The following is a 22,946-nucleotide window of genomic DNA, read 5'->3' as shown; positions in this document are numbered from 1 at the left end:
GGGACACCACCCAACGGGGCTCGACCTAATGAGGTTCAGCAACAGCAAGGGACGAGGACCGAGGCGGTTGCTTTGGACAATCTCCCGCGTCGCACACAGGACGAACAGGCCGAGTCCAGCCATAGGCTTACGGTATGGTCCAATGGCGTTCCAGATGGCGCAGGCGTACAAGATGCCTTCGACGAAAAGAAGCTATTAAGAATTCAGACACCAGCTGAGATGGCTAGAGAGCACAAGAACTCCCTTGTCAAGACCCCCTTTACTGATGATGTGTACCTTGTGGAGAGACCAAGGAAGTTCACTATGTCATCCTTTACCCAGTTCGATGGGGCAGGAGACCCCTCTCGGCATCTCGATCATTATGCGCAAAAGATGGCACTGGACGATCATAACGATCCGTGGATGTGTAAGGTTTTTCCTACTAGTTTAACCGGAGCAGCGTTAGAATGGTTCAGGAATAGGCCACACAAGTCTATCCCTGATTATGAGACCTTGTGCACTATGTTCTTAGCCCAGTATTGCGGAAATAAGAAGTAGAAGAAAAGTATCGCCAGCCTTTTCACCATAAGGCAAAGGAAGGGAGAAAACTCTGCAAGATTTCTTATCCAGGTTTAACATGGAAGCCTCGGAGATAGCAGATTGCCACCCTGCCGCGGCAATCGAAACATTTAAGTTGGCAATGATCCAAGGAACCAAGTTTCACACATCCTTGATCAAATATTCCCCCCCGGATATGCAGACTTTGAACGCTAGGGCACAAATCTACATTCGGTTGGAGGAAAACGTAGCCCACCGTGCACAGCACGCTACCCTCGTCACAGTGGAAAACAAGTCTCGAGAGAAAGCTGCAAGCACAAGGATGCAGAAGGTTCCTCATGCCGCCACACAAGTCACCCAAGCGCCTGAGAAGAGGCAAAGGACAGAAGACAGGTTTACCCCTCTCCGTACTACCTTAGCGAGCCTGTTCCAAGAGAATAAGACGAGGTTCGCAACTCCTCAGCCCATGAAACAACCCTTGGAGCAGAGGGACAAAAGCAAACATTGTGCCTACCATAGAGACTATGGGCATACCACCAATGACTGCAGGTCCCTTCAGCGACAGGTAGAAAGCATGATAGCAAGAGGAGAGTTGGTGGAGTATCTTGCCACGAAGGAGTACGTAAAACCTCGGGAGGTTAACCCTCGACGGGTAGAGGGCGGTTAGGTAAAGGTTATCCATTCCATACACGGAAGGTCAGAGGATGATGAAGAGTCTGAAGAGTTGTACAGAACCAGGCTTAGAGAGGCTCATAAGTTACGAAGATTGTCTTCAGTAAACACGGTTGCGCCAGGCAGCATCAACATTGGATTCGGTAACAATGATCTGTCTAGAGTCCAGCGCCCGCATAAGGACCCCTTGGTCATCAGCCTCCTAGTGGCGAATTATATGATCAGGAGGGTGCTGATAGATCTGGGAAGTAGCGCCAACATCATTACAAAAGCAGCCTTCGATCAGCTGGGGATTTCATCATCGTCCATCAGGCCAACTTCCAGCCCCCTAATGGGGTTTGATGGTACTAAGGTGAATCCGCTTGGGGTGATCGATCTATCCGTTACTGCAGCAAAGAGGACTTTGAAGGAAAACTTCGTCGTGACAGAGATTCATTCATCTTATAACCTCATTATGGGGAGAGGTTGGATCCATCGTATGAACGGAGTCCCCTCTACTCTTCATCAAGTAATGAGGTGTTTATCCCCGGATGGCAGGGAGGTCATCGACCTCTGGGGAGACCAGGTTGCTGCAAAAGAATGTTACATGCTAACGCTACATGAAGCAAAGAAGGCGTCGAAATCACCCCAGTCAGAGGTAAGTCCCAAAGACGTAATCAAATAGCAGTTACAGTATCCTTTGCCCAAGTATCTCAAGGCAGTGGAAGAAGCCGAGGCTGAAGCACCGACCGAGGAGTCCCTCGAAGCTATAGAGGTAGTCCTCGGAGACCCTCAGAAGGTCACCTACATTGGCTCATCTTGCACAGCCGAAGAGAAGGAAGCATTGATCAGGGTCATTCGGTGCAATTCGGATGTCTTTGCCTGGGATCACTCGGACATGGTGGGGATCGATCCTACGGTCTCATGCCATAGTTTGAGGGTTAACCCAGAATTCAGGCCAGTCAAGCAGAGGCACCGACGGTTCGCACCTGAACGGAATCGCATAATAGCCGAGGAAGTAAATAAACTATTACAAGCATGATTTATTCGAGAGGTGCAATGTCCACAATGGCTCTCAAATGTAGTAGTCATTCAAAAGAAGAATGGGAAATGGAGGGTATGCGTAGATTATACCAACCTTAACAAAGCTTGCCCAAAAGATAGCTTCCCTCTGCCCAAGATTGATCAAATGGTGGATGCTACGACAGGTTATGAGAGGCTCACATTCCTCGATGCATACTCCGGCTATAATCAGATTCCCATAAATCCTGAAGATGAGGAGAAAACCGCCTTCATCACAAAGACAGGCACTTACTGCTACAGAGTGATGCCTTTCGGTCTAAAGAATGCCGGAGCCACCTACCAGCAACTTGTCAATAAAATTTTCAATAATCTACTGGGGAATACAGTTGAAGCCTATATCGATGACATGGTAGTCAAAAGTATACGGAAAGAGGATCACCCGAAGCACCTCCAGGAGGTCTTTGATACTCTCAAGAGGTACAATATGAAGCTGAACCCCACCAAGTGCTCCTTTGCCGTCTCTTCAGGACAGTTCCTCGGGCACATTGTAAATAAAAGAGGAATAGAAGTAAGCCCGGCTCAGGCAAAGGCACTCATACAGAACCAAGAGCCAAAAACCCACAGGGAAGTGCAAGTTCTAACCGGCCGAATTGCAGCCCTCAGCCGGTTCATATCCCGATTATCTGATAAGTATAAACTTTTCTTTGATGCTATTCGATCCAAAAACAAAGATATGTGGGGACCTCAGCAGCATGAAGCTCTCAATCAATTGAAAAGCTACATGACAAAACCCCCAATCCTTTCTGCTCCAACGCCCGAAGACGCTCTCATCCTGTACTTGGCAGTATCAGCTCTAGCAACAAGCGCAGTGTTGATCAAAAAAGGAGGCAAGGTTCAGCACCCAATCTTTTACACAAGCAAAACGATGACGGATGCCGAGACACGATACAGCAAGACAGAAAAGATAATCCTGGCGTTGATTTATGCCAAGAGGAAACTTCGACATTACTTCGAATCTCACAGCATAGTGGTACTTACAAATCATCCTATACGGGCTATCCTAGCTAAACCAGACTTGTCTGGTCGAATTACAAAATGGGTTATTGAACTTAGCTCTTTTGATATCACCTATGCACCAAAGGTATCTCACAAGGGGCAGTCAGTAGCGGATTTCCTACTGGAGTATGAAGATTAATCTGAGGAGCCGACACTTCAAGAGCCATACTGGGAGTTACGGGTTGATGGCTCTTCCAACCAGAAAAAGGGCAGGGGCCGGGATTGACATCACAACACCCGAGGGTACCAAGCTGTAGCAGTCAATTTGGCTAGATTTCCCAGCTACTAATAACGAGGCCGAGTATGAGGCGTTGCTTGCCGGACTTCGGCTAGCTAAACAGCTACAGGTACGGTGTTTAAAAGTTTTTAATGACTCAAAGCTTGTGATCAATCAAGTGACAGGGCACTATTATCCCAAGGAGGAACGTATGAAGTCATACAAAGATGCTGTAGAGAGTGCCATCTGGGAGTTCGATCAAATCGAATTCCATCAGTTACCACGAGATGAAAATGCCGAAGCAGATCGATTGGCCACAGCCGCATCATCTTCAGACGAAGAGTTGATTCGGCTTGTTCCAATCGATGTCCTCGAAGAACCTAGCATTAATCCCCAGCAAGAGGTGATGGTGATCCCGGAAGTTCCACGCGAGCCATGCTGGATTGATCCAATCGAGGCCTACCTCAAGGAGGGAGTTCTCCCAAATCAAAAAGCTGAGGCAAGGAAGCTTAAGCTTACCGCGGCTAAATACTCAATCATCAATAACCAGTTATACCGAAAGTCATTCTCCGGTCCTTATCTCAAGTGTTTAACCCCTACTAAGGCTCTCACAATTATAAAACAAATTCATGAAGGAGATTGTGGAAATCACTTGGGAGGAAGATCCTTTGCACACAAAATTCTAACCCAAGGCTATTTTTGGCCATACTTGGCTCGGAATGCCGAAGAATACTCAAGAAGATGTGACAAGTGTTAGTGCCATGGTCCAGTAAATCATCAACCTGCCGAAGGTTTGCACGCCATGGCTAATCCATGGCCGTTCGCCCAATGGGGGATTGATATAGTAGGACCGTTACCCAAAATCGTGGAAAAAAAGGAGCATGTGCTTCTAGCTACGGATTACTTCACCAAGTGGGTGGAAGCTGAAGCCTTCTCTAGTGTCACCCACGAAGAAGTAAAGCATTTCATTTGGAGCAACATTATTTGCCGGTTTGGGGTACCAAAAGTCATTGTAATGGACAATGGTAAGAACCTCAATAACAGAAGTACAAGAAAGTTCTTTAACGAACATAGAATCCTGCAAAAATTGGCTGCAGTTAGTCATCCACAAGGCAATGGGCAAGCTGAAATAACTAATCGCACGATATTTGGGTGCTTAAAGAAAAAATTGGAGAAATTAAAGACAAAATGGTACGAGAATCTCCCTCAAGTGCTCTGGGCCTATCGAACCACTCCAAGACGACCCACGGGAGAAAGCCCATTTGCTATGGCATATGGATCCGAAGCTGTCATTCCTACCGAGTCCATAATCCCAACCCTTCGGACATCCTTGGTACTGGAAGGGAACAATGAGCAACAACTCGAACATAGCCTTGATCTTGTGGACGAAAGGAGAGATGCAGTAGCAATTCGGCTCGCGGCATACCAACAGCAGGTGTGTAACAGTTATAACAAACGCGTCAGATTCAGGAGCTTTGTGGTAGGCGATTGGGTTTTGAAGCAAGAGACAGCTCATGTAAAGAAACTGGAACCTAATTGGACCGGACCCTACAGGGTTACTGAAGTAGTGGGGAAAGGAGCATATCGTTTGGCCGAAGCTGGCGGACGTCCCATTGCGCGTCCTTGGAACGCAATACACTTTAAAAGGTATTTCCATTAGATAAGTTTGTCAATTTTGCTACAAATTCTTCACAAATAAGGCTGAGTATGTCCACAGTCAGCCAAACTTTTCTTTATTTTGTTTATATATTCAGTACAACTCTACTCTATTCATTTCTTTCTATAAAAATGGGGGCCATACTACTCTATGATTATGCAACTTTTATGCATGCGTCGCATTAGGCAATTTTTATGCATGCCAAGTCGCACTATGCAATTTTTATACAATTAGAAGCAAGCTGTTAAAAAGCATTCGTCACAATGATTTTTAAGAAAAAAAAAAAACATGAGTTATGGCCTATGGTTAAAACTTTCTATCCCACATCGACAAAAAAGTATGTGCTACATTCTGTTATATATGGGAATATTCAAATAGTTAATTACGGTGTAAGGAGGGCCCACTGGTATTTAAGGCTGTCAAGCTCGATACAAGAAGCATTCCTTACACCGACCTTTTTGACAAAATTTAGTCTATATCCCACATCGGATAGAAATAGAAAAGAAATGCGGTTCATATATGCGTAGTCCACTACATTTGGTTGCCAAGAAGGAAGTACCAATGGAGGAGGAAAGTCTCCAAAGTCAACAAATAGGAAACTTCACAGCCACTGTTACTCGCTTTCTTGGCCTCTTATCATTTTTGAATCGTCGGCCTCATGATAAGTTGTTTGAGAAAAAATATAAACAAACTTCCCCTCAGGCTCAGCGCCGGGGAGTAGTTCATTCGCCTCGGACCCTAAGTGTCCGGCTCGGCAAAAATCTCGCCTCGGACCTTAAGTGTCTAGCTCGGCAAAACCTCTCCTCAGGCTCAGCGCCGGGGAGTAGTTCATTCGCCTCGGACCCTAAGTGTCCGGCTCCGCAAAAATCTCGCCTCGGACCCTAAGTGTTCGGCTCGGCAAAAATCTCGCCTCGGACCCTAAGTGTCCTGCTCGGCAAAACCTCCCCTCAGGCTCCGCGCCAGGGAGTATTTAATTCGCCTCGGATCCTAAGTGTCTGAGACAGCTTCGGACCCTAAGTGTCCTATTCAGCACTATTCCTCCACGACTCAGTGCCGAGGAACAATTCGCCTCAGATCCTAAGTGTCCGAGACAGTTTCGGACCCTAAGTGTCCTATTCAACAATATTCCTCCACGACTCAGTGCCGAGGAACAATTCGCCTCGGATCCTAAGTGTCCGAGACAGCTTTGGACCCAAAGTGTCCTATTCAGCAATATTCCTCCACACTCAGTGCCGAGGAATAATTCGCTTCAGACCTCTGGTGGCCGGATCAGAACTTTTTCCTCCGGACTCCAAGTGTTTAATACCCTGTGGATGTGGATATATCATAAGTTCATCATGATCCACCCCACATCAGGAACACACGAGAAAGAAAAAGTATGTATACGTCTACTGCAGGCAAGTCAAAGGCAAGAAGAGTTCACTTAACAGTTAGATCATTGTCCATATGAATCATCCTGAGATATCAATTAAGCTGTTAAAAGGATCTCCTTCTTCCCACCATCCTTGCTTTTTCTCGGATAGCACAAATCCGAAGCATAAAGACAATGTGTTTTGTTTGTCATAAAAACATTACCAGTCAGAAAAGTATGAACAATCTCAAAAGCATACAGCAAAAACAAATCAGGTATTGAAAGCCTAAAACAAAAATTATATTTATTATCCCAAACATACAGTCAATAAAAACGAAATACATGGTTCTACTTCCTCTTCGGATCGAAAGGAGTAGATTCAAAAGCATCTACTACAATAGGACTTGGGGTAGGAGGAATTGAAGCCGCAGGGGCAGAAGAGCTAGGAGTGCCCTTCAGGTGCGCCTTCACCATCTCGGCAAAGTGAATTTCAGCTTCCAAAGCTTGTGGCCCTTCATCATATGGGAAGTGCACCCCCACCTGCTTGTCAAAAGCATCCGGATCCATCGTCCTGGGGCCTGAGCCCTGATTATAGCCAGACCGGAACGCTTTAGCACTAGCCAGGTGTGCCAGACAGGAGTAGCGCCCCTGCATTTGCTTCCCCGCCTTGAAGCAAGTAGTAAGAGCCTCGGTCAGGCGTTGAATTTCGGCTTGAAGAGAATCCACCTTAGCCTCAGAGGCAGCCAACTGCCTCTTATACACATCCTTGGCTTCAATAGCTATCTTTAGATTGGTAGAGGTAGTGGTGGCTCTCTTCTCTGCATTGTCAAGATCCTTCTCCAGTTTCTTGATGGAGAGGGTTTGGGCTTCAGCGGTGGCGCAGAGGGCCATGGTGTGGTATAGACTCTGTATAACAGAGGAACAAATATGAGCATAAATGGAAACATGAGTAAGCAAGAGTAACATAATTCTGAAGGAGCAATACGAACCTCTATGGCCCGGACCGGGGCAGAGGGGAGTAGTTGTTCCAACCCCATTTGGCTGATGGCTTCCTCGTCCTTTGGGAGCCACATCCCTCGGGCCACAGCCAGTGCAGCTGAAGGGTCTGTGATAACAGAATCCCCTGAATGCAGGACTGACTTGTCAGCCCTAGTGAAGGAAGAAGTCCAAGGAGCCCTAGTTTCAGCCAGAACAAATGCCCTGAGTTCATCTTCAGGTTCAGCCTCTCCAGCCTTTTTCCCTCTGCTTTTAGAAGGGACCTTGCCCTTGCCAGAGGATGGGGGGTTGAGGCGAGATTTCTTCATTGGTGGTTCCTCAGCCTCCACCTCACCCTCGGTAGACTTAATAACGACCAAAGGTTGGGCATCTTCGGCTTTCTTTTTTAAAGCCTCAGCCCTCCATATCTCCTCCTCAGTCATGGGGAAACTATCAAAGGATGGTAGAGACAGATCTATGAGGTTTGCAGCAACAGCACTGGAGGCAATATCCTTGAGGTTTGAAGAAGTTAGCAGGTCCTTGATAGGCGAGGGGTCACTCCAGACTCGTTCCTCAAGAAAAGAAAGTCTGTTCCTTGCTGCGGAGGATGGGAATGTAGCTGAAACAACACCAAGAAATTCATAAGTACGGTGAAACATTAAGACTTGGCAAGGAAAACAGCCAGAACACTTGGTATGAAGGGAGGTTAAGTATTCTATACCTAACTTCCCGAACTTGCGCGGGATGGGGAGCGTAATTGATTGGGGCACGAACCATTTTCCTTTAACTATAACCATCATTTCTTTCCACTTCTTCTCGAATGAAGGAAGGTTCGTGCATATCCTCTGATGAAGGGTAGAGGTAAAAAAGAAGCGACCAGGCTCGGTCCCATGCTTAGATATATTATAAGTAAGCAGAAGGTCGGCAAAGGTCAAATCCAAAGCCTCTAATTTCCGGCGCACCAATAGTGCCGAAAGGATGCGAAAGAAATTAGGATTTACCTAAAGGGGGGCAAGACCTAACTTGTTGAAAACTAAATGATAGAAGGGGTAAAGAGGGAACCGAAGGGCGCTAAGATGCCCGACCGAAAGAAGCAACTCACTTTCTTCAATTCCCTCGCCGGAGGTAAAATCGGCACCCTCGGGATATTCTACAATTTCTACTCCCTCAGGAATATCAAATTCTTCCATTACCGAAGCAACAGAGAACTTGATGCGGCGAATAGAGATGATTGCTTTCCTCTCTTCATGAGTAAGAACATTATCAGAGCCTGAGGTGGATGTCTTGGCTGGAAGGGAGGAAGTACCTAATTGATTCAACGAAGGACGATCTGTAGAAACCCTAGGAGGGGGAACCCTAATGCGAACGAGGGAAGATGAAGGTGTGGATTCAGAATCCCCAATGTCTATACGTTCGGGAGTAGATGAAGTACTCATAATGAAAGATTGAAGAGAAAGATGCGAAAAAAAACTAACCTGACAAAGCGATGGAATGAAGAACGCAGGAGTGCAGCTAGGGCGAATGTAACTCTTGCAGAATCTTGTACAACGGAGTAATAATGAAAGTCCTCGAACCGTCTCTGAAGTAAAGTAAAAAACCGGTTTCAATTCCCTCTTTAATGGGAGCCGTCACTCAATTAAAAATGAAATTTGGGGCAAAGTGTGGAGGGAAAAAACTCCCTCCAATAAGAATATTCCACGTCATCACAAATGTAAATCTATCTTCCAAAGGCCCGTCATGCTCAAGCCCAAATTGAGTGTATTTATAGCCCAAGACCATTGTCATTTATCTTCCAATCTCCATCAAGGCCGAATCAAGAGGTCATCAGCCCAACTTGTTAATATTTAACATCCGGTCCGTTATTCAAGCCTAGCCGGATCAAAGTATGTTCAGCTCAGTTATTCAAGAATGCACAAGTCCTACCAGTTGAAGGATTTACCATAGAAGGGAAATTCTGAGATAGGAAATTCTGTACAAGGCAAGTTCTGTGCATGGAAAATTAAATAATGGAAAGAATTCTAATTGTAAAGAAAGTCATACATGGAAAGAATTGGAGGACAAGCAATGCAAGTCCTACCATAATTTTACTACTTTTTATGTATAAATAGAGGTCAAGACCTCCAATAAAAGGATCAAGCAATTCTACGCTTCTCTATATACTGTTCTTGTTTATTTATATTGTTTGTTGAGTGAGTTGTTTGATTTTTCTTAATCATTATTGGTTGAGCGGAATTTTGCACCTATACCGAGTGATTGAGTTACTCTTCATATATCTGAAAGTTCAAACTGATTTTTCTAGAAGCTGAAAAGAGGAAGAAGAGATAGATATATATCCTAAAAACAAAGGAAAGAGCAATAAAATTGGGAATATAGAATAAAAGTGAGTAGAGAGCCATAAACATCCCCCCACCTCAACCGATGCCCCACTACTCAACCACTCTTGGATTTGCTTTAAGGATCTCACAATAAGAAATGCAATTGTCGGTTTTCCAAATTTGAATACAATTTACTCTATATATATATATATACTCACACACACCATCAAATTAGATTTTCAATGGGTTAATAATGAAAAATTTAGAAAATTTTTCTAAGGAATACTAAGCCACAGTGACGCATAAGCAATTATCAATCATTACATAGCTTTAATCCCTCTAATAATAATCATTTAGACATGAAAACTATATTTTTAAAAAATCCAAACACACAGCCAAAGTGATATCTTGCTGGTCATCTGATTAATGCCTCAGATGGCCAGCAATCACCAGATTCAACTTTTTATGTTTGGGTTGGAATGTTTGCTAACATCGAATTAACGCAAATGTCTTCATTATATATATATATATATATATTGTTCAAGAGAGAGAGTAGTTAAGGAGGTGAAATTTGTGTTGATGGATTATAAATTAATAAAAGGGGCAAAGGGAAGAAGAAGTTAGCTAGAAAGAGTCGTGAAGGTAACGTTAAAGTAATTGATGTTAATTAATTGGAGAGAAGCTAGTAGCTCTCTCCATCAAAAAGCTAACAAATTGACAATTCATTTGATGTGAAGTTGCAACTGAACGTACATCTCCGTTCACACTAAAACTCCTCCCTTTAATTTCTTTAAAATAAACTCACCATCCATCATTATTCACCTCACAATCTTTCTCCTTCCTTCACCTGCAACTTCTCTCTCTTTTCCTAGCTATGTAGCTCTGCATATATGATCATCATCACTATATTGATTTCAAGGTACTACTCTCTCTTCCTTCTCTTATATATATATACACACACACTAATATTATTAATTGCACTACTTATTCTCATTTCTATGTTATTATTATATGTTATATGCATTGTCCATTGCAATTCCTTTTCCATTTTGATTTGCTAGCTATACCACGACAATTACCCATATAACATATCAAGGAGACTGTTTTTAAGAATCTCATAAAAGGGTAACTTCCTCCTTTTTCTTCCATTTACAAACAAATAAAAACATTGGAGTATACCCAAAAACACAAATACAAAATCATAAGGGCTTGTTTGGTTTAGTGCACAGTTCAACTAAAAATAATCGGTTTGATCTACAATTTCTAAAAACTTCGTTAAAAAAACATCTGTGTTAAAACAATTGTCTTATATAATCGTTTTTGAGTGCCAAACCGAGCTAGCTCTAAGTTTCTGATTTATAAACTAGTGTAAAATTATCACACCTGCAATTATAAAAATATTTCATTATTGTCCTAATGATTTTTATTTTTATTTTTTTAATTAAAACCGTTCCCACTCACATACTTTTCTGTGTCCTTCCTGAATTGTGCCAATGGTGTTATGTGTATTGTCTGATAAATCAAAGTACAATATTTTGCGCGTTTGTAACGACTAACTTTTATTAAAGTAGTGGTATTGTCCATGTTTTGATGCCTAATTGTATTAGGCAACAAAAGAAACAATGTATGCATGGTCTGGGTAGATAATTCAACGTTGAAATTGTTGGTCACACGTGACATGCTCTCCTATTACATTAATTGAGAACACCATCACCACTCTGCTAGGACAAATGGTCCCAAACACATTAAATTTAATATATATATATATATATATATATATCATGATCAATCTCGACGGTCCCAATTACTTTCAATTTTGAGAGAGTGGTCCCTTGTAAAAAAACCTAAAAGCCCTGCTCAACTAGATGTTAGCAAGTACAGTGACTCACATGTGAAGAAGTGGTCGAATCTTAAACTAATTGTGGTTTTGTTGTATTATTTACTCCGCATGAGACAATTATCAAGCTCACGACAATTAGCTTTAAACCTTTAGGGTGTGTTTGTCTCAATTAGCTTTAAACCTTTTAGGGTGTGTTTGAATAGATAGGGGAGAATAGAAAAGAAATGATAGTATTAGTTATGAGAGAAAAGAAAGGATATGAATAATTTTTATTTATGTTTGGATAGATAGAGGAGAAAAGAAAAGAAATGATAGTTATTCTTGTTTGGATAAGATAGAGAGGAGAGAAAAGAAAAGAAATGATAGTAGACAAATTACTTTTTTACCCTTTCATAACCATAGGACTTGAATGGAATAATAAATCTGTATATTGATTTGTGGAGGATAATTTTGGTATTATCAAAATATTACTTAAAATCATTATGCTTTCTCTCCTATCTCTCTCCTATCTTCTCAAAATTGAAAAGAAAGCAAATAAGAGATAAGGAGGGATAGCTATCCCTTCCTATCTCTCCTTATCCCTGCACTTAACTTACCCAAACACAAACTTACACTATTCTCTCTTTTCTTTTCTCTCCCTATCTCTCCAAATCAACCCTACCAAACACACCCTTAGCCATGTTAAGATTTATTAGTGGTGTTGTTTGAACAAGGCCCTAGCTCAGGCAGTTCCTAGGGCTTCAAATTTGAAAGCGCCTCAAATTTAGGTGGTTGTCTCAGGTTCCAACAATTACAAAGACCTTAAAATTTTAAAATTCTATATAGAAGTTGTATTATAATTATTTTTGAATATTATTAAAAACTAATGAATATAAAAATTTAATAGTAGGCCTTAAAAATTTATATCATAAAATAAATATTTATTTCTCTCTCTTCTCTGGCGCCTCATCACATTTTTTTAATTAAACTCTAATCAATACCTAAATATTGGCCTCAAAGATTTATACCCTTAAATGACTTTTTTTTTTTTTTTTTTTTCCTCCGGTAATTAGCTCTTCTTTTTCTTCTTCGTATCTATCTCTTCCTCTCTCTCCTCCTCATACAAAATCTTAATATTGGGTCTCGATCACCACCATCATCGATGAATATGTTTGTGCGTCGGTAGTTGTGTACGGTCTCGTAGCTTTCATAGGGGACTTTGCCTCTAAATGGCAAGTGGTGGCGGTGCTTCTAATGAGAGAGACAGAGGGGGTATGGTCTGGTGGTAGAGAGAAGGGGTATGGTGGGTTAGAGAGAGAGTTATTTTGGTCCTTCAAAATTTAGTTTACAGGATTATATTTGTAATTTACAATTTTTTGTATTTGTTGATTAAGTCAAAGCTTAAAATGGTCATTTTTTCGGGTAAAGGGGTGTGTGTGATAACTTTTGAAACCTTAATGCGAATTAGTACATTGACCGTCCGCTGAGTGACATTAATCCAAACCTCAAGGGTGTGAGTGCAATTTATTCTACATATAAATATGGTTTTTTTTTTTCCTAATACATATAAATATGTTAAGATTTGACTTCTAGAATTCTCCAGTGAAGATACTGAAACAATTTAAGTTGAGTTCATATATAATTATGTGAAGCCTATTTAATAGGTGATCAATACATGAATTTGAACAAGGTTTTATAACATGGAAAATGCATTCTACGTAGTATTAATTTATGAACTGTGGAAATAACACACATTTATGAAGAAAATTCTTGAGAGGCATATATAAGAACCACACATTTCTTACTTGACATCATGAACCAAAGTATCCTTAATTCAAAGCTCGAGAATTTTCAATTTTTTTTTTTGTTTTTTCTTGCACACTATGAAAAGTGATTAGCTATTGAACCTAATAGTGTTGCCAATAAAAAAGGTTGGATCGTTTGAGGCTTGATTGAATTCTGGAGATAGGCAATAATCCCTGCACAAATGGTGCCTTAATAAAGAGGTAAAATGATTTTATTGCCCCTTTTAAGAAAAAAATGTTATTGAATATAAACATGTATATATTGTAAATTATAGAACTGCCCGAATTGTTAGTGTCTAATGACCTATTCCATACTTATTCACAAGGTTTTGGACAATTTTATAATTTAAGAATTGATATATTTTTATATTCAATAGCATATTTCTCAAGATAATATATGTATATATAATTATTATTGAAAGCAATAATTGTTAGGTACGGTACATGACGGAACTGGAATCATTGCCAACTGTTCTTAAAAATTGGAACCGAAACTATTGGAACATGATTCGGTTCCAATTCCCGTTTTTAATTTTTTATATTTTTAGCAATACCTTGAGTGACACATATATTTGGTAAATATAGGCACGTGTGTGCGCGCACGTGTGTATTTGTATTTTGGGTAAATATAAGTATATATATTAGTAATTATATAATTAAAAAATAATATATATAATTATTAGTACGATTACAATTCCTCACAATTCAGATTCCAGACCCTTGATTGTACTTTTTTTTAGTAGGCAATAATTATCTTGTTGATTCTATGGAGTGGCCATTCGTTTAACTAGAATATTCATACGTTGTTCTCTTTCTTGTTCATGACATTGCTCTAACCTATTTATACTCTTCAATATCATATAATACTATTTTTCCTCTCCTACCAGAAGTTGATGATTTGTTGCTTTCCAAAGCTCTGGCTCTCCTATGTTTTAAGGTTATATGTGTTTTTTGGAAGTTTATGACTTTATTTATTATGGTATTTTTTTCTTAATCATTATGACACCATTTATTGTACAATTAGTATTTAAGCCGAATTTTGTATGCTTGCAAATCAAAATAATTCTTTTCAATGGAATTTATTTATGGCATGAGAAAATATTAGGCAAAATGGACCTCTCCCAATGGATTATACGATTTTTCATTTTGGCTCAATTTGCCAAAATTATAATTCTTTATCAACACGTTCTTTGAGTTGTGATTTTTATTTTTTTTTAATTTTTATTATTATTTTTTGGAATAAAATAAAAACTAAGATGCCCTTCAACAACACTAATATTTAACAATTCATCCTCAACAAGAAGCTTAAAATTTAAACTATGCTCCTCCTGACATGGGAATGGTAGGTTGAATATGTTTGTGTGTGTGTGTATAGATATGTAAGTAATGATACGTGTTAAAAGGAGAAAACTTTAGGTGCACAGGTGGTGGTGATAGTATGCACAAAAGGTTGTGAGATCCAAAAAGTACCCGTGAGTGATGAGGTTTGGATTTTATTTTGGCACTAACTTTACTTTACATTGAAGTTGGAAGCCACTGTGTTTGGCTAAAGTGAATAAATTAGACGGTCCCTCTTTAAATTGGTGGTCATTTTCTAATCATTCCTCGTGGTACTAGTATTACGTTGGTTATTTAATATATGCTGTCCTATTATTCTTTTTTGGCTTGTTTCTTTCTACCTCGTGTATGCCACCATGGACCCAAATGTTTTCAAAATCAATGTATGGTTTAGTGACAAGACCACCCAATCCAATCCAACGGTTGAGATACGTATGTGTGTGACTCTGTGTGCATGCATAATGGCAGTACTTTAAGGTAGAGAAAGAGTAAGAGGAGGAGCAAGAATCAAATTCAAGAATAAAAGTTTGAAAGTAACAAAATTTAAATTACACTAAGTGAAAATAAGAATAAAATTGTGTAAGAGTGATGTTACATCCGTCTCAAAAAGTATGTGTCGTATTTGAAAAATTGTGACTCACAAATAACATTAATTTTAAGACGAAAGTAATATAATTTTAAAAAAATTATACCACCAATATATACAAATGCATACAGATCCAAAATTATCCGTCTTAAGCAATTACTTCTACCTCACATTCTTATGCAAGGACTACTAAATTACTAATGTAATGTATGTGGCAAGGTCACCTAATCCAACGGCTGAGGTAGGGATTTGTGTGACTGTGTATATATATATATATATATAATGCCAGCATTACTAGAGGTATATATAGTTATATATACACACGCACACATTAACGAGTAATAAGACACATTAACAAGTAATAAGAGGGCGAAAGGAATGGGCCATGGGTGGTTTGCTGTTTGTGTGATTGCCAAAAATCTGATTTGGAAATTTTGGTTTTTGACCAAATAAATTGAAATTAATATGTGGGTTGGGTGAGGAAGAAGAAGAAGAACCACTAATGAAGCTTCTTGTCTTGTGGGTGCATGGTGGTTGTTCTTCCTTGGGAGGCCAACCATTGATGCTCTCTCTATGTTGCTCTCTCATCCCAATTCATCAAGTCAACGCCTAAACTCAAACCCTATCCTCTATACAGGCTATACTATACTACCTTGTTTTCAGGTCATAATACATTGTATATGATTTTGGTTCACAAACACCACCACCGCCACTAATTTACTCTCTTCTTTAATGGTGTTATAATGCGTGTGTCTGGGTGTGTACAAATTTTCTTATATATATAAATTTGCAGAATATTTCAAGTCTCAAGAAAAATTGAAGCCATGAAGCAAGAGACTACTGCAACAAGAAGTAAGGGTGAGGGAAAGCCCAGCAGTGTCTCATTTTCCACCACCACCACCACCACCACCACAAACCCATCTCGTTTTAGGGTCTCCTCTAAAGCAGCAAAGGACTCACCGAAACCTGATACTATGAATGGGGAATCACCATCTTCCAAATCAAGAGCCAAGTCTGTTCCTCAAAAGCCAAGGAGGTCACTTGTTCTCAGCAAACCCAAATCTGGGGATGATGTTGCCGTTGTGGGGATGGGATCACAATCTCATAAAGGAAGGGACTTGGAGGATGTCAAGGGCGTGGTTCGGACCGGGAACCGCCCGGTGGCGGTGGAGCAATATGCTCGGCCTCGAAGGCAGCGGCCGCCTATGGATGCCAGTTCTAAAAGGAATGAAGATGATTTAGATGGGAAAAAGAAGAAGGAATTATTGCAGGAGAAGATTGTGCCTAATGATATTGTGATCAAGAATCTGCAGTCTGAGGTAATGGAGTTGAAAGCAGAGTTGGAGAAGATGCAGAGCTTGAATATGGAGCTCCAGTCTCAGAACAGGAAGCTCTCTGATAATCTTGTCGCAGCAGAAGCAAAGATTGCAGCTCTCACCCTTCGAGAACAGGTGAGAATTAGTCAATTGCAGTATTAATGGTTTTGTAATTGCTCTAACCTCTCCCATAATTTTGTTTTAATTTTTTGGAAATTATTATCATGTATCCATAATTGTACTATCTTTGTAAAACCCAGTTTGGTTTTTTTAAATTTTCATATGATGATTGCTTGAAAAAAGCTGCAATTTTATCATATACTATAACACAAATTTTGAATGTCTTCAGTCATGTTCTTACAATCAACACTTAATTTTTGTTTTTCCTTCTTTTTCTTTTTGTGTGGATGAAGAGAGTGTCAATTTCTGAGTACCAGAGCCCAAAATTTAAAGACATTCAGAAACTCATTGCCAACAAATTGGAACACCAAAAAACTATAAAGGAGTCAAACAATGAAGCAAGCAAGGGAATGATCATATCACCATCACCAGCAACACCTCCATCTTCCAGTGTTGCACAAGTACAAGGAAAGGTTCCAGATTGTCCCTCCGCTCCACCACCTCCGCCACCACTTCCACCTAGGCGTTCAGCCAGAGCAGCTATACCTCCAAAGGCTCCAGCAATTGTAGAATTCTATCATTCATTGGCAAAGCGTGACGTGAAGAAAAATCCTACAGTACAAGCGAGTTACAGCAAATCCGGTGTTAGCAGTGCTCACAATAGCATAGTTGGTGAAATTCAAAATCGTTCAGCTCATCTTCTAGCTGTAAGCATCTTATAAATTTATTAATGGTTAATTCTATTTTCGCTGATTTCATATTGCTTATAACTGTAATTGACTGACTATTCTTGTAGATAAAATCAGACATTGAAACAAAAGGAGAATTCATTAATGGTCTTATCCAGAAAGTGCTTGCTGCTGCTTATACGGATATTGAAGATGTACTCAAGTTCATGGATTGGCTTGACAATGAACTCTCATCATTGGTAAATTCTTCATTCCAAGTTTGTTCTAATTGTTAAGACATCATCAACTACACCAAAATAATATTGTCTTCCCTTCATGTTATTGGGCTACTCTCTTTATCAAGTCATAAAGATCTTTAGGCTTTCGGGGCTATCTGCAAAATAGAGTTGTTGATTGAAGATAGAATTAGTCTTTACTATTCAGTATAAAATCACCTAATTATTGTTGTGTCTAATTGATGTTCTATAGGGATATTTTAGATTTCATGAATAGGTGAATTACACAGCTGGTTCAATGGACTGACTTAAATGATTATTAGTATCAATGGTACATGCACATTCATAATTGACTTCTTATGTATGAGGTATCTTAGTCATTTTGAGTAGATTTCATTAATTATTAATATCACTTCTTGATGTTAAAAGAACATCTGTACTTCATATTGGCTGGCTTTAAGAAAACACACTTTTTGGAGCTAGAACCCTAAACATTGATCTTAGGATGATATCTGGATACCACTTGGACTACAACCCCACTGATGATTGTCCATGTGGCTTTGTTGGCATTTTTCATGTTATTTTACTAACATATGTATTATATAGTCTTTCAACTGTGAATTGGAGCATTGTTAGTCGTTGTGATTATAGTGCTAGGTGTGACAAGTTGAGAATGTGGGTTTGAGTCTTAAGAGATGGTCACTTTTTGAAAATAATGTCAAAGTCAAAAGATCATCAAAGCCAATCGGAATCTTATGACTTTATTAATAAGACCATTCCTAAGATGGATAATATCTATCTTATAATATTATGTACTACAAAGGTTCATGGGCTACTGCTGTGATTTCCAGACCTTCTACCCACTCTGTCCTCACATGCTCACAACATTCTTGATTAACAGGGACCACAATGCAACTGCCTTTAACCTTTTGTCATGACCCTTATTCCTACTTTTTCCGAAGACAGAATCTCACTGTCTTTCAACGAGTTTGATGCCAGATGCAACAAGGAACTTGATGGAACACCATTCTTTGATGTAGGCTTGCTATTTATCAGTTCATTAATAATCATTTGGTATTCAAAGCTAATAAATTACGAGCTCAATTGATGGACAGAAGCATTAATACCTGTATCCCCATGTCTAGAATTTAAGTTGTCCCCAATCCCCGTGTCTGACAATCAATATCTGCTCCGTTCTATTACTGTCTCAATTTGGTAAAATTGTGGACGCACTTTTTTCATCCCTCTTTCTTTATGGTAAATATTTCAAGTTTTAGGTAACATGATTTCCAGCTCTAGTTGTGAATCTTCTGGATAATCCTCATAGTCCTAATGCATAAAGTTGTTTGTGTCTAATTGGTTGGTGTTTTGGTCTATTTCTAAGAGGTGCTGAATTTTGATGTGGACATGTTGGTCAATAATAATATGCTGGTTGTGTTGTGGTAAAAGTTGCATTCTGGCGATGCAGATTACTCAAATCTGTCTTTGTTTTATTAATTTCTATGTATCTTATATTTTACAGGCTGATGAGCGTGCAGTGCTAAAGCATTTCAACTGGCCTGAGAGGAAAGCTGATACCATGCGAGAAGCTGCAATTGAATATCGCGCCCTTAAAATTTTAGAAAGTGAAGTTTCTTCCTATAAGGACGATGCTGGCATTCCTTGTGGAATTGCCTTGAAGAAGATGGCAGGCCTACTAGACAAGTATGAACCTTGAGAAAACAACATTCTGTTTGGTTTCTTATCCAAAGTTGTCCTGTTTTTAATTGACAGAGTTGTAATTTGTCCTTCTTATCATGATATTAGGTCGGAGCGGAGCATACAAAGGTTAGTTAAGCTCCGACACTCAGTTGTGCTCTCTTATCAAGGGTACAAAATTCCAATTGACTGGATGCTCGACTCCGGAATTATCAGTAAGGTTTGTTCTTTAAAATCAATTTTCTTTCTTTTAGGTTTATTTATGAAATTTGTGTCATGATATCATCTTTTTTATTTGTAGCGTTCGTTTCTTAGATAGTATGACTATTGTTTTAAGATCTCCTTTCATCCCCTCCCAACAACTAATTTTCCCCACTACCTGTCCGCATTTATAGGTGTAAGCTGTCCTTTTATGTGTTGTTTTAATTTTATTTTTTCTAGAAAGATAAATTTGTAACAGGTATAATCGGGATTTGAAAAATAATTTTTTTTTCGCTTCCATATGAGAAAGTTAATGACTATAGCTCAAGCATGTAAAGCTTGACAGCTTGTGGACATTTCAGCATTTCTTTTATTGTTTTTGTTGTCATTCTCCTTGCAATAGTAAACTGCTAAAGAGGTGATGGAGACAAACTATTTGTGGGGGTTTACACTTCAAGACAATAAATTGAGTCTTTGTTTTCTGCTCTATTCTCTTGTAATTCATCAATCCTGAATAACTTTTTATGTTATAAAGTTTCTATACTATGGCTTCTATATTGCCCCATATAACCATGTTAGACTATAATTGTGGTAAACTAATGAGTCGTTTGTGCTCTCTATTCAGATAAAGAAGGCTTCTATGATGCTTGCCAAGATGTACATGAAGAGGGTAACACTGGAGGTTGAATCCATCCGATATTCAGAAAGGGAATCCACACAAGAAGCACTGCTGCTTCAGGGTGTGCATTTTGTGTATAGGGCTCACCAGGTAATCCTTGAGTAATTTTTTTCATCATCTCAGTGGTCATGAAATTTATCTCAGTCAATCAATCCTTCATGTACCAAATACTGGAAAGAAAGTAGAGATAAGGTAACCATTGGGAAGAAGGATGATTCATGGGTAGGAGCAAATGTGTGTAGGTCCCTTCTATTCATTGCAAAAGACAGGAAATGCCGGAAAGTTACTGCTCTAAAGGCTGCACCTTTTGGGCCAAAATACGCTTTTATTTTTATATGAATATCACCACATCCCAAGTAGATTGCACTAAAAATGAGCCACTGGTTGAGATGCAAGGATGGGACAATCATTTGACAGGTTACTGACATCTGACTTCTAATACATGGCATGTGGTGTTGTTGGCAAGAAAAGGCATGGCTTCACAAATTTGATTAACATGTTTGGGATAGTTTAGTTTGTATATGGAAGTAAGGAATTTCATATTAGGGTCCCATCCTACACATCTTTTCCTAAACTTGTTTATCATTGGTAAGTTGTCTTTATTGTCTACTTAATCAGAGCTTTCCTTACTTTTTGAACAAAGCTTTTGTATGTGTATTTCAAATGTATGAAAGGCCCTCAAAGTTCTAATCTTCAGTGATGAATAAATCTAGAGTCCTAATAATAATTAAAGGCCGGGCTGCTTATCTTCGAAAAATAGCTGATCATTCGCTGGCTTTGTGCATTACTATATGTAAACTATCCCTAATTAATTCTATTATTTATTATACATTTCTGCAGTTTGCTGGAGGGCTTGATTCAGAAACATTATGTGCTTTGGAAGAGATAAGGCAGCGTGTCCCAGGACACCTAAGAGGATCCCAAGAATTGTTCGTGGGCATACCAACATCCTAAAACACCAATTGAGATCTTCACCCTCTCAGTTCAGTCCAATGAAGATTAGCAGCTAAGCCCTCAGTTTTCCTTTTCCTTTGCACCCGGAAACGTGTGGCAAATGTCTCAAGGCAATTCTACAGCTGCAGGCGGAACATGGTCAGTGTGGCTGGAAAATTAGTTCATTGACCAGTGATATAGAGCTTTGAGTTAAGTAAGAAAGAATGTAGCATATCAGCAGGTTCAGTTTTGAGATATATATAGCAGGTCCAAATGATGATGATGTGGGGTCTTCGCCAATCAAACTTCAGCCTATTTATTCACTAGAACGAAATTCCTTCACAATAGAGGCTGGAGCTGGCTGAAGGACCATTCCAGTTGTTCAAAGTTTTGAATATAATCCTGTTTTGATGGTTCAGACCAATCTATATATTGTACTCTTTATATATGTTACATAATGAAAATAATTTCATCTCTCTTTCAAGTGTCTTATCCTTTATGCTTGAAAATTTCCTTGAACTCCCATTTATTACAAGAGAAATTGTAGTGCACGTGTGGTGAATGTGACCGTTGGATAAGGTGTTGTTGGATACCCATTCCATCACTTGGCTTCAATTTTCAAAAAGTGGTGTCAACTTCATTGGAATGTAGCCTTCAGGTGTTTGGAAAATTCGTCACGGATAAGCATCAGGTTATCTCTTTACGAAATGGATGTTTGAAAATAAAAGAAACCTTGGGGCTAGTTTGGTAGAATGGAAATGGAAGGAAAAGAAAAGAAAGGGAGTGGATGGAAATAAAAAAATGTGTTGGGTATGAAATGTTGGATGGAAAGGAAAAGAAAAGAAAAGGAAGGATTTAGAGATTTGGAATAAGACGTGAATTGTAACTTTTGTTATTCTCTCAAAAATAGGAGGAAATGCTAATATTTTTAATGAAACTTTGTTAATACCAAATTTGCTCTTATTTTTATGAAAGACAAACTTTATGAAAAGGAGTTTGGTAGTAAATTCATTAGAATAGTTTCATTTCCTTTCTTTCTCCATTCATGATTACAATATTAATTAACCAAACACGACAAAACAATTAAAACTATCTTTTCATTTTCTTTTTTTCTTTTCCTTCCTAACTAATGCTATCATTTCTTTTTTGTTCCACTGTACCAAACATATTAATGTATGGAGCATAGCTTTCAATACGCAGACTCTTATACCCTCAATTTCTCTTAATACATGATTGCACAAAACAAATGGGAAGTCCACATGATTGGAAGTAAGTAATTTTTAGACCCGCCAAGCCAAAAACCTCCCACCGAACCATTTTAGCAGAGTGAACTTCTCTGTATATAGAGGTAAGATTGCGTACGTATATTAGACCCTCCCTAGACTCTGCAATGACAGGAAACATCTCTAGGTTAATAATTGAATGCTTGAAAAAAAAAAAAAATTAATAATAATAATAAAAGAAAGTTGCAAAAGCAAATAAAAAAGTGAGGACTTCTCCCCAAAGGTGAAAAGTGGGAAATGACTAGATGGAGGTTGTTTTGATTTGTAACCTAGTTAATTTGAGCTTATAAGTCCTTAGTGGTGTTTAAACACCTAATACTTTAAAGCCGTCCGGTTTGGGAGTCATTAACCTAACGCTCGACCTGATGGATCGCTAGAAAGCTTAATAGATCAATACATTGCACCATGCTTGCAGCTTTGATCCTCTAGGTTAGTACCAAAAAAAAAAAAAAGTGAAAAGAATACACGCACCTAGTTGAAAA

General features: G+C 39.2%; 1 protein-coding gene across 2 annotated transcripts; it reads left to right on the top strand.

Annotated features, from left to right (window-relative positions):
• The first annotated feature begins 10,608 nt into the window (after positions 1 to 10,608).
• On the top strand, positions 10,609 to 21,658 carry LOC132278951 (protein CHUP1, chloroplastic). Of its 2 annotated transcripts, none has more exons than XM_059780893.1 (8): positions 10,609 to 10,701; positions 16,124 to 16,781; positions 17,060 to 17,473; positions 17,563 to 17,694; positions 19,193 to 19,374; positions 19,477 to 19,588; positions 20,195 to 20,338; positions 21,089 to 21,658. In XM_059780893.1, exons 1-8 carry the CDS (start codon positions 10,673 to 10,675, stop codon positions 21,200 to 21,202), a joined length of 1,785 nt encoding a protein of 594 aa, XP_059636876.1. In that variant the 5' UTR covers positions 10,609 to 10,672; the 3' UTR covers positions 21,203 to 21,658. The 2 variants fall into 2 exon arrangements, with proteins under 2 accessions (XP_059636876.1, XP_059636941.1); XM_059780958.1 differs by lacking the exon at positions 10,609 to 10,701 and adding an exon at positions 15,718 to 15,993.
• The last annotated feature ends 1,288 nt before the right edge of the window (positions 21,659 to 22,946 follow it).

Source organism: Cornus florida, unplaced genomic scaffold, assembly GCF_030987335.1.
Source record: "Cornus florida cultivar Cherokee Brave unplaced genomic scaffold, ASM3098733v1 CherokeeBrave_3.0.0_Hap2_Chr01, whole genome shotgun sequence".
In the NCBI taxonomy this organism is placed as follows: Eukaryota; Viridiplantae; Streptophyta; class Magnoliopsida; order Cornales; family Cornaceae; genus Cornus; species Cornus florida.
Note: the sequence above shows the minus strand (reverse complement) of the source record. Positions and strands in the feature narration are given on the sequence as shown.

Excerpts from the sequence above, each read along its gene's own strand:
- LOC132278951 (XM_059780893.1), top strand. The coding sequence starts at position 10,673 with ATGATCATCATCACTATATTGATTTCAAG. Across the intron at positions 16,782-17,059 it reads CTCTCACCCTTCGAGAACAG|AGAGTGTCAATTTCTGAGTA; the intron begins GTGAGAATTAGT and ends GTGTGGATGAAG. Across the intron at positions 17,474-17,562 it reads GTTCAGCTCATCTTCTAGCT|ATAAAATCAGACATTGAAAC; the intron begins GTAAGCATCTTA and ends CTATTCTTGTAG.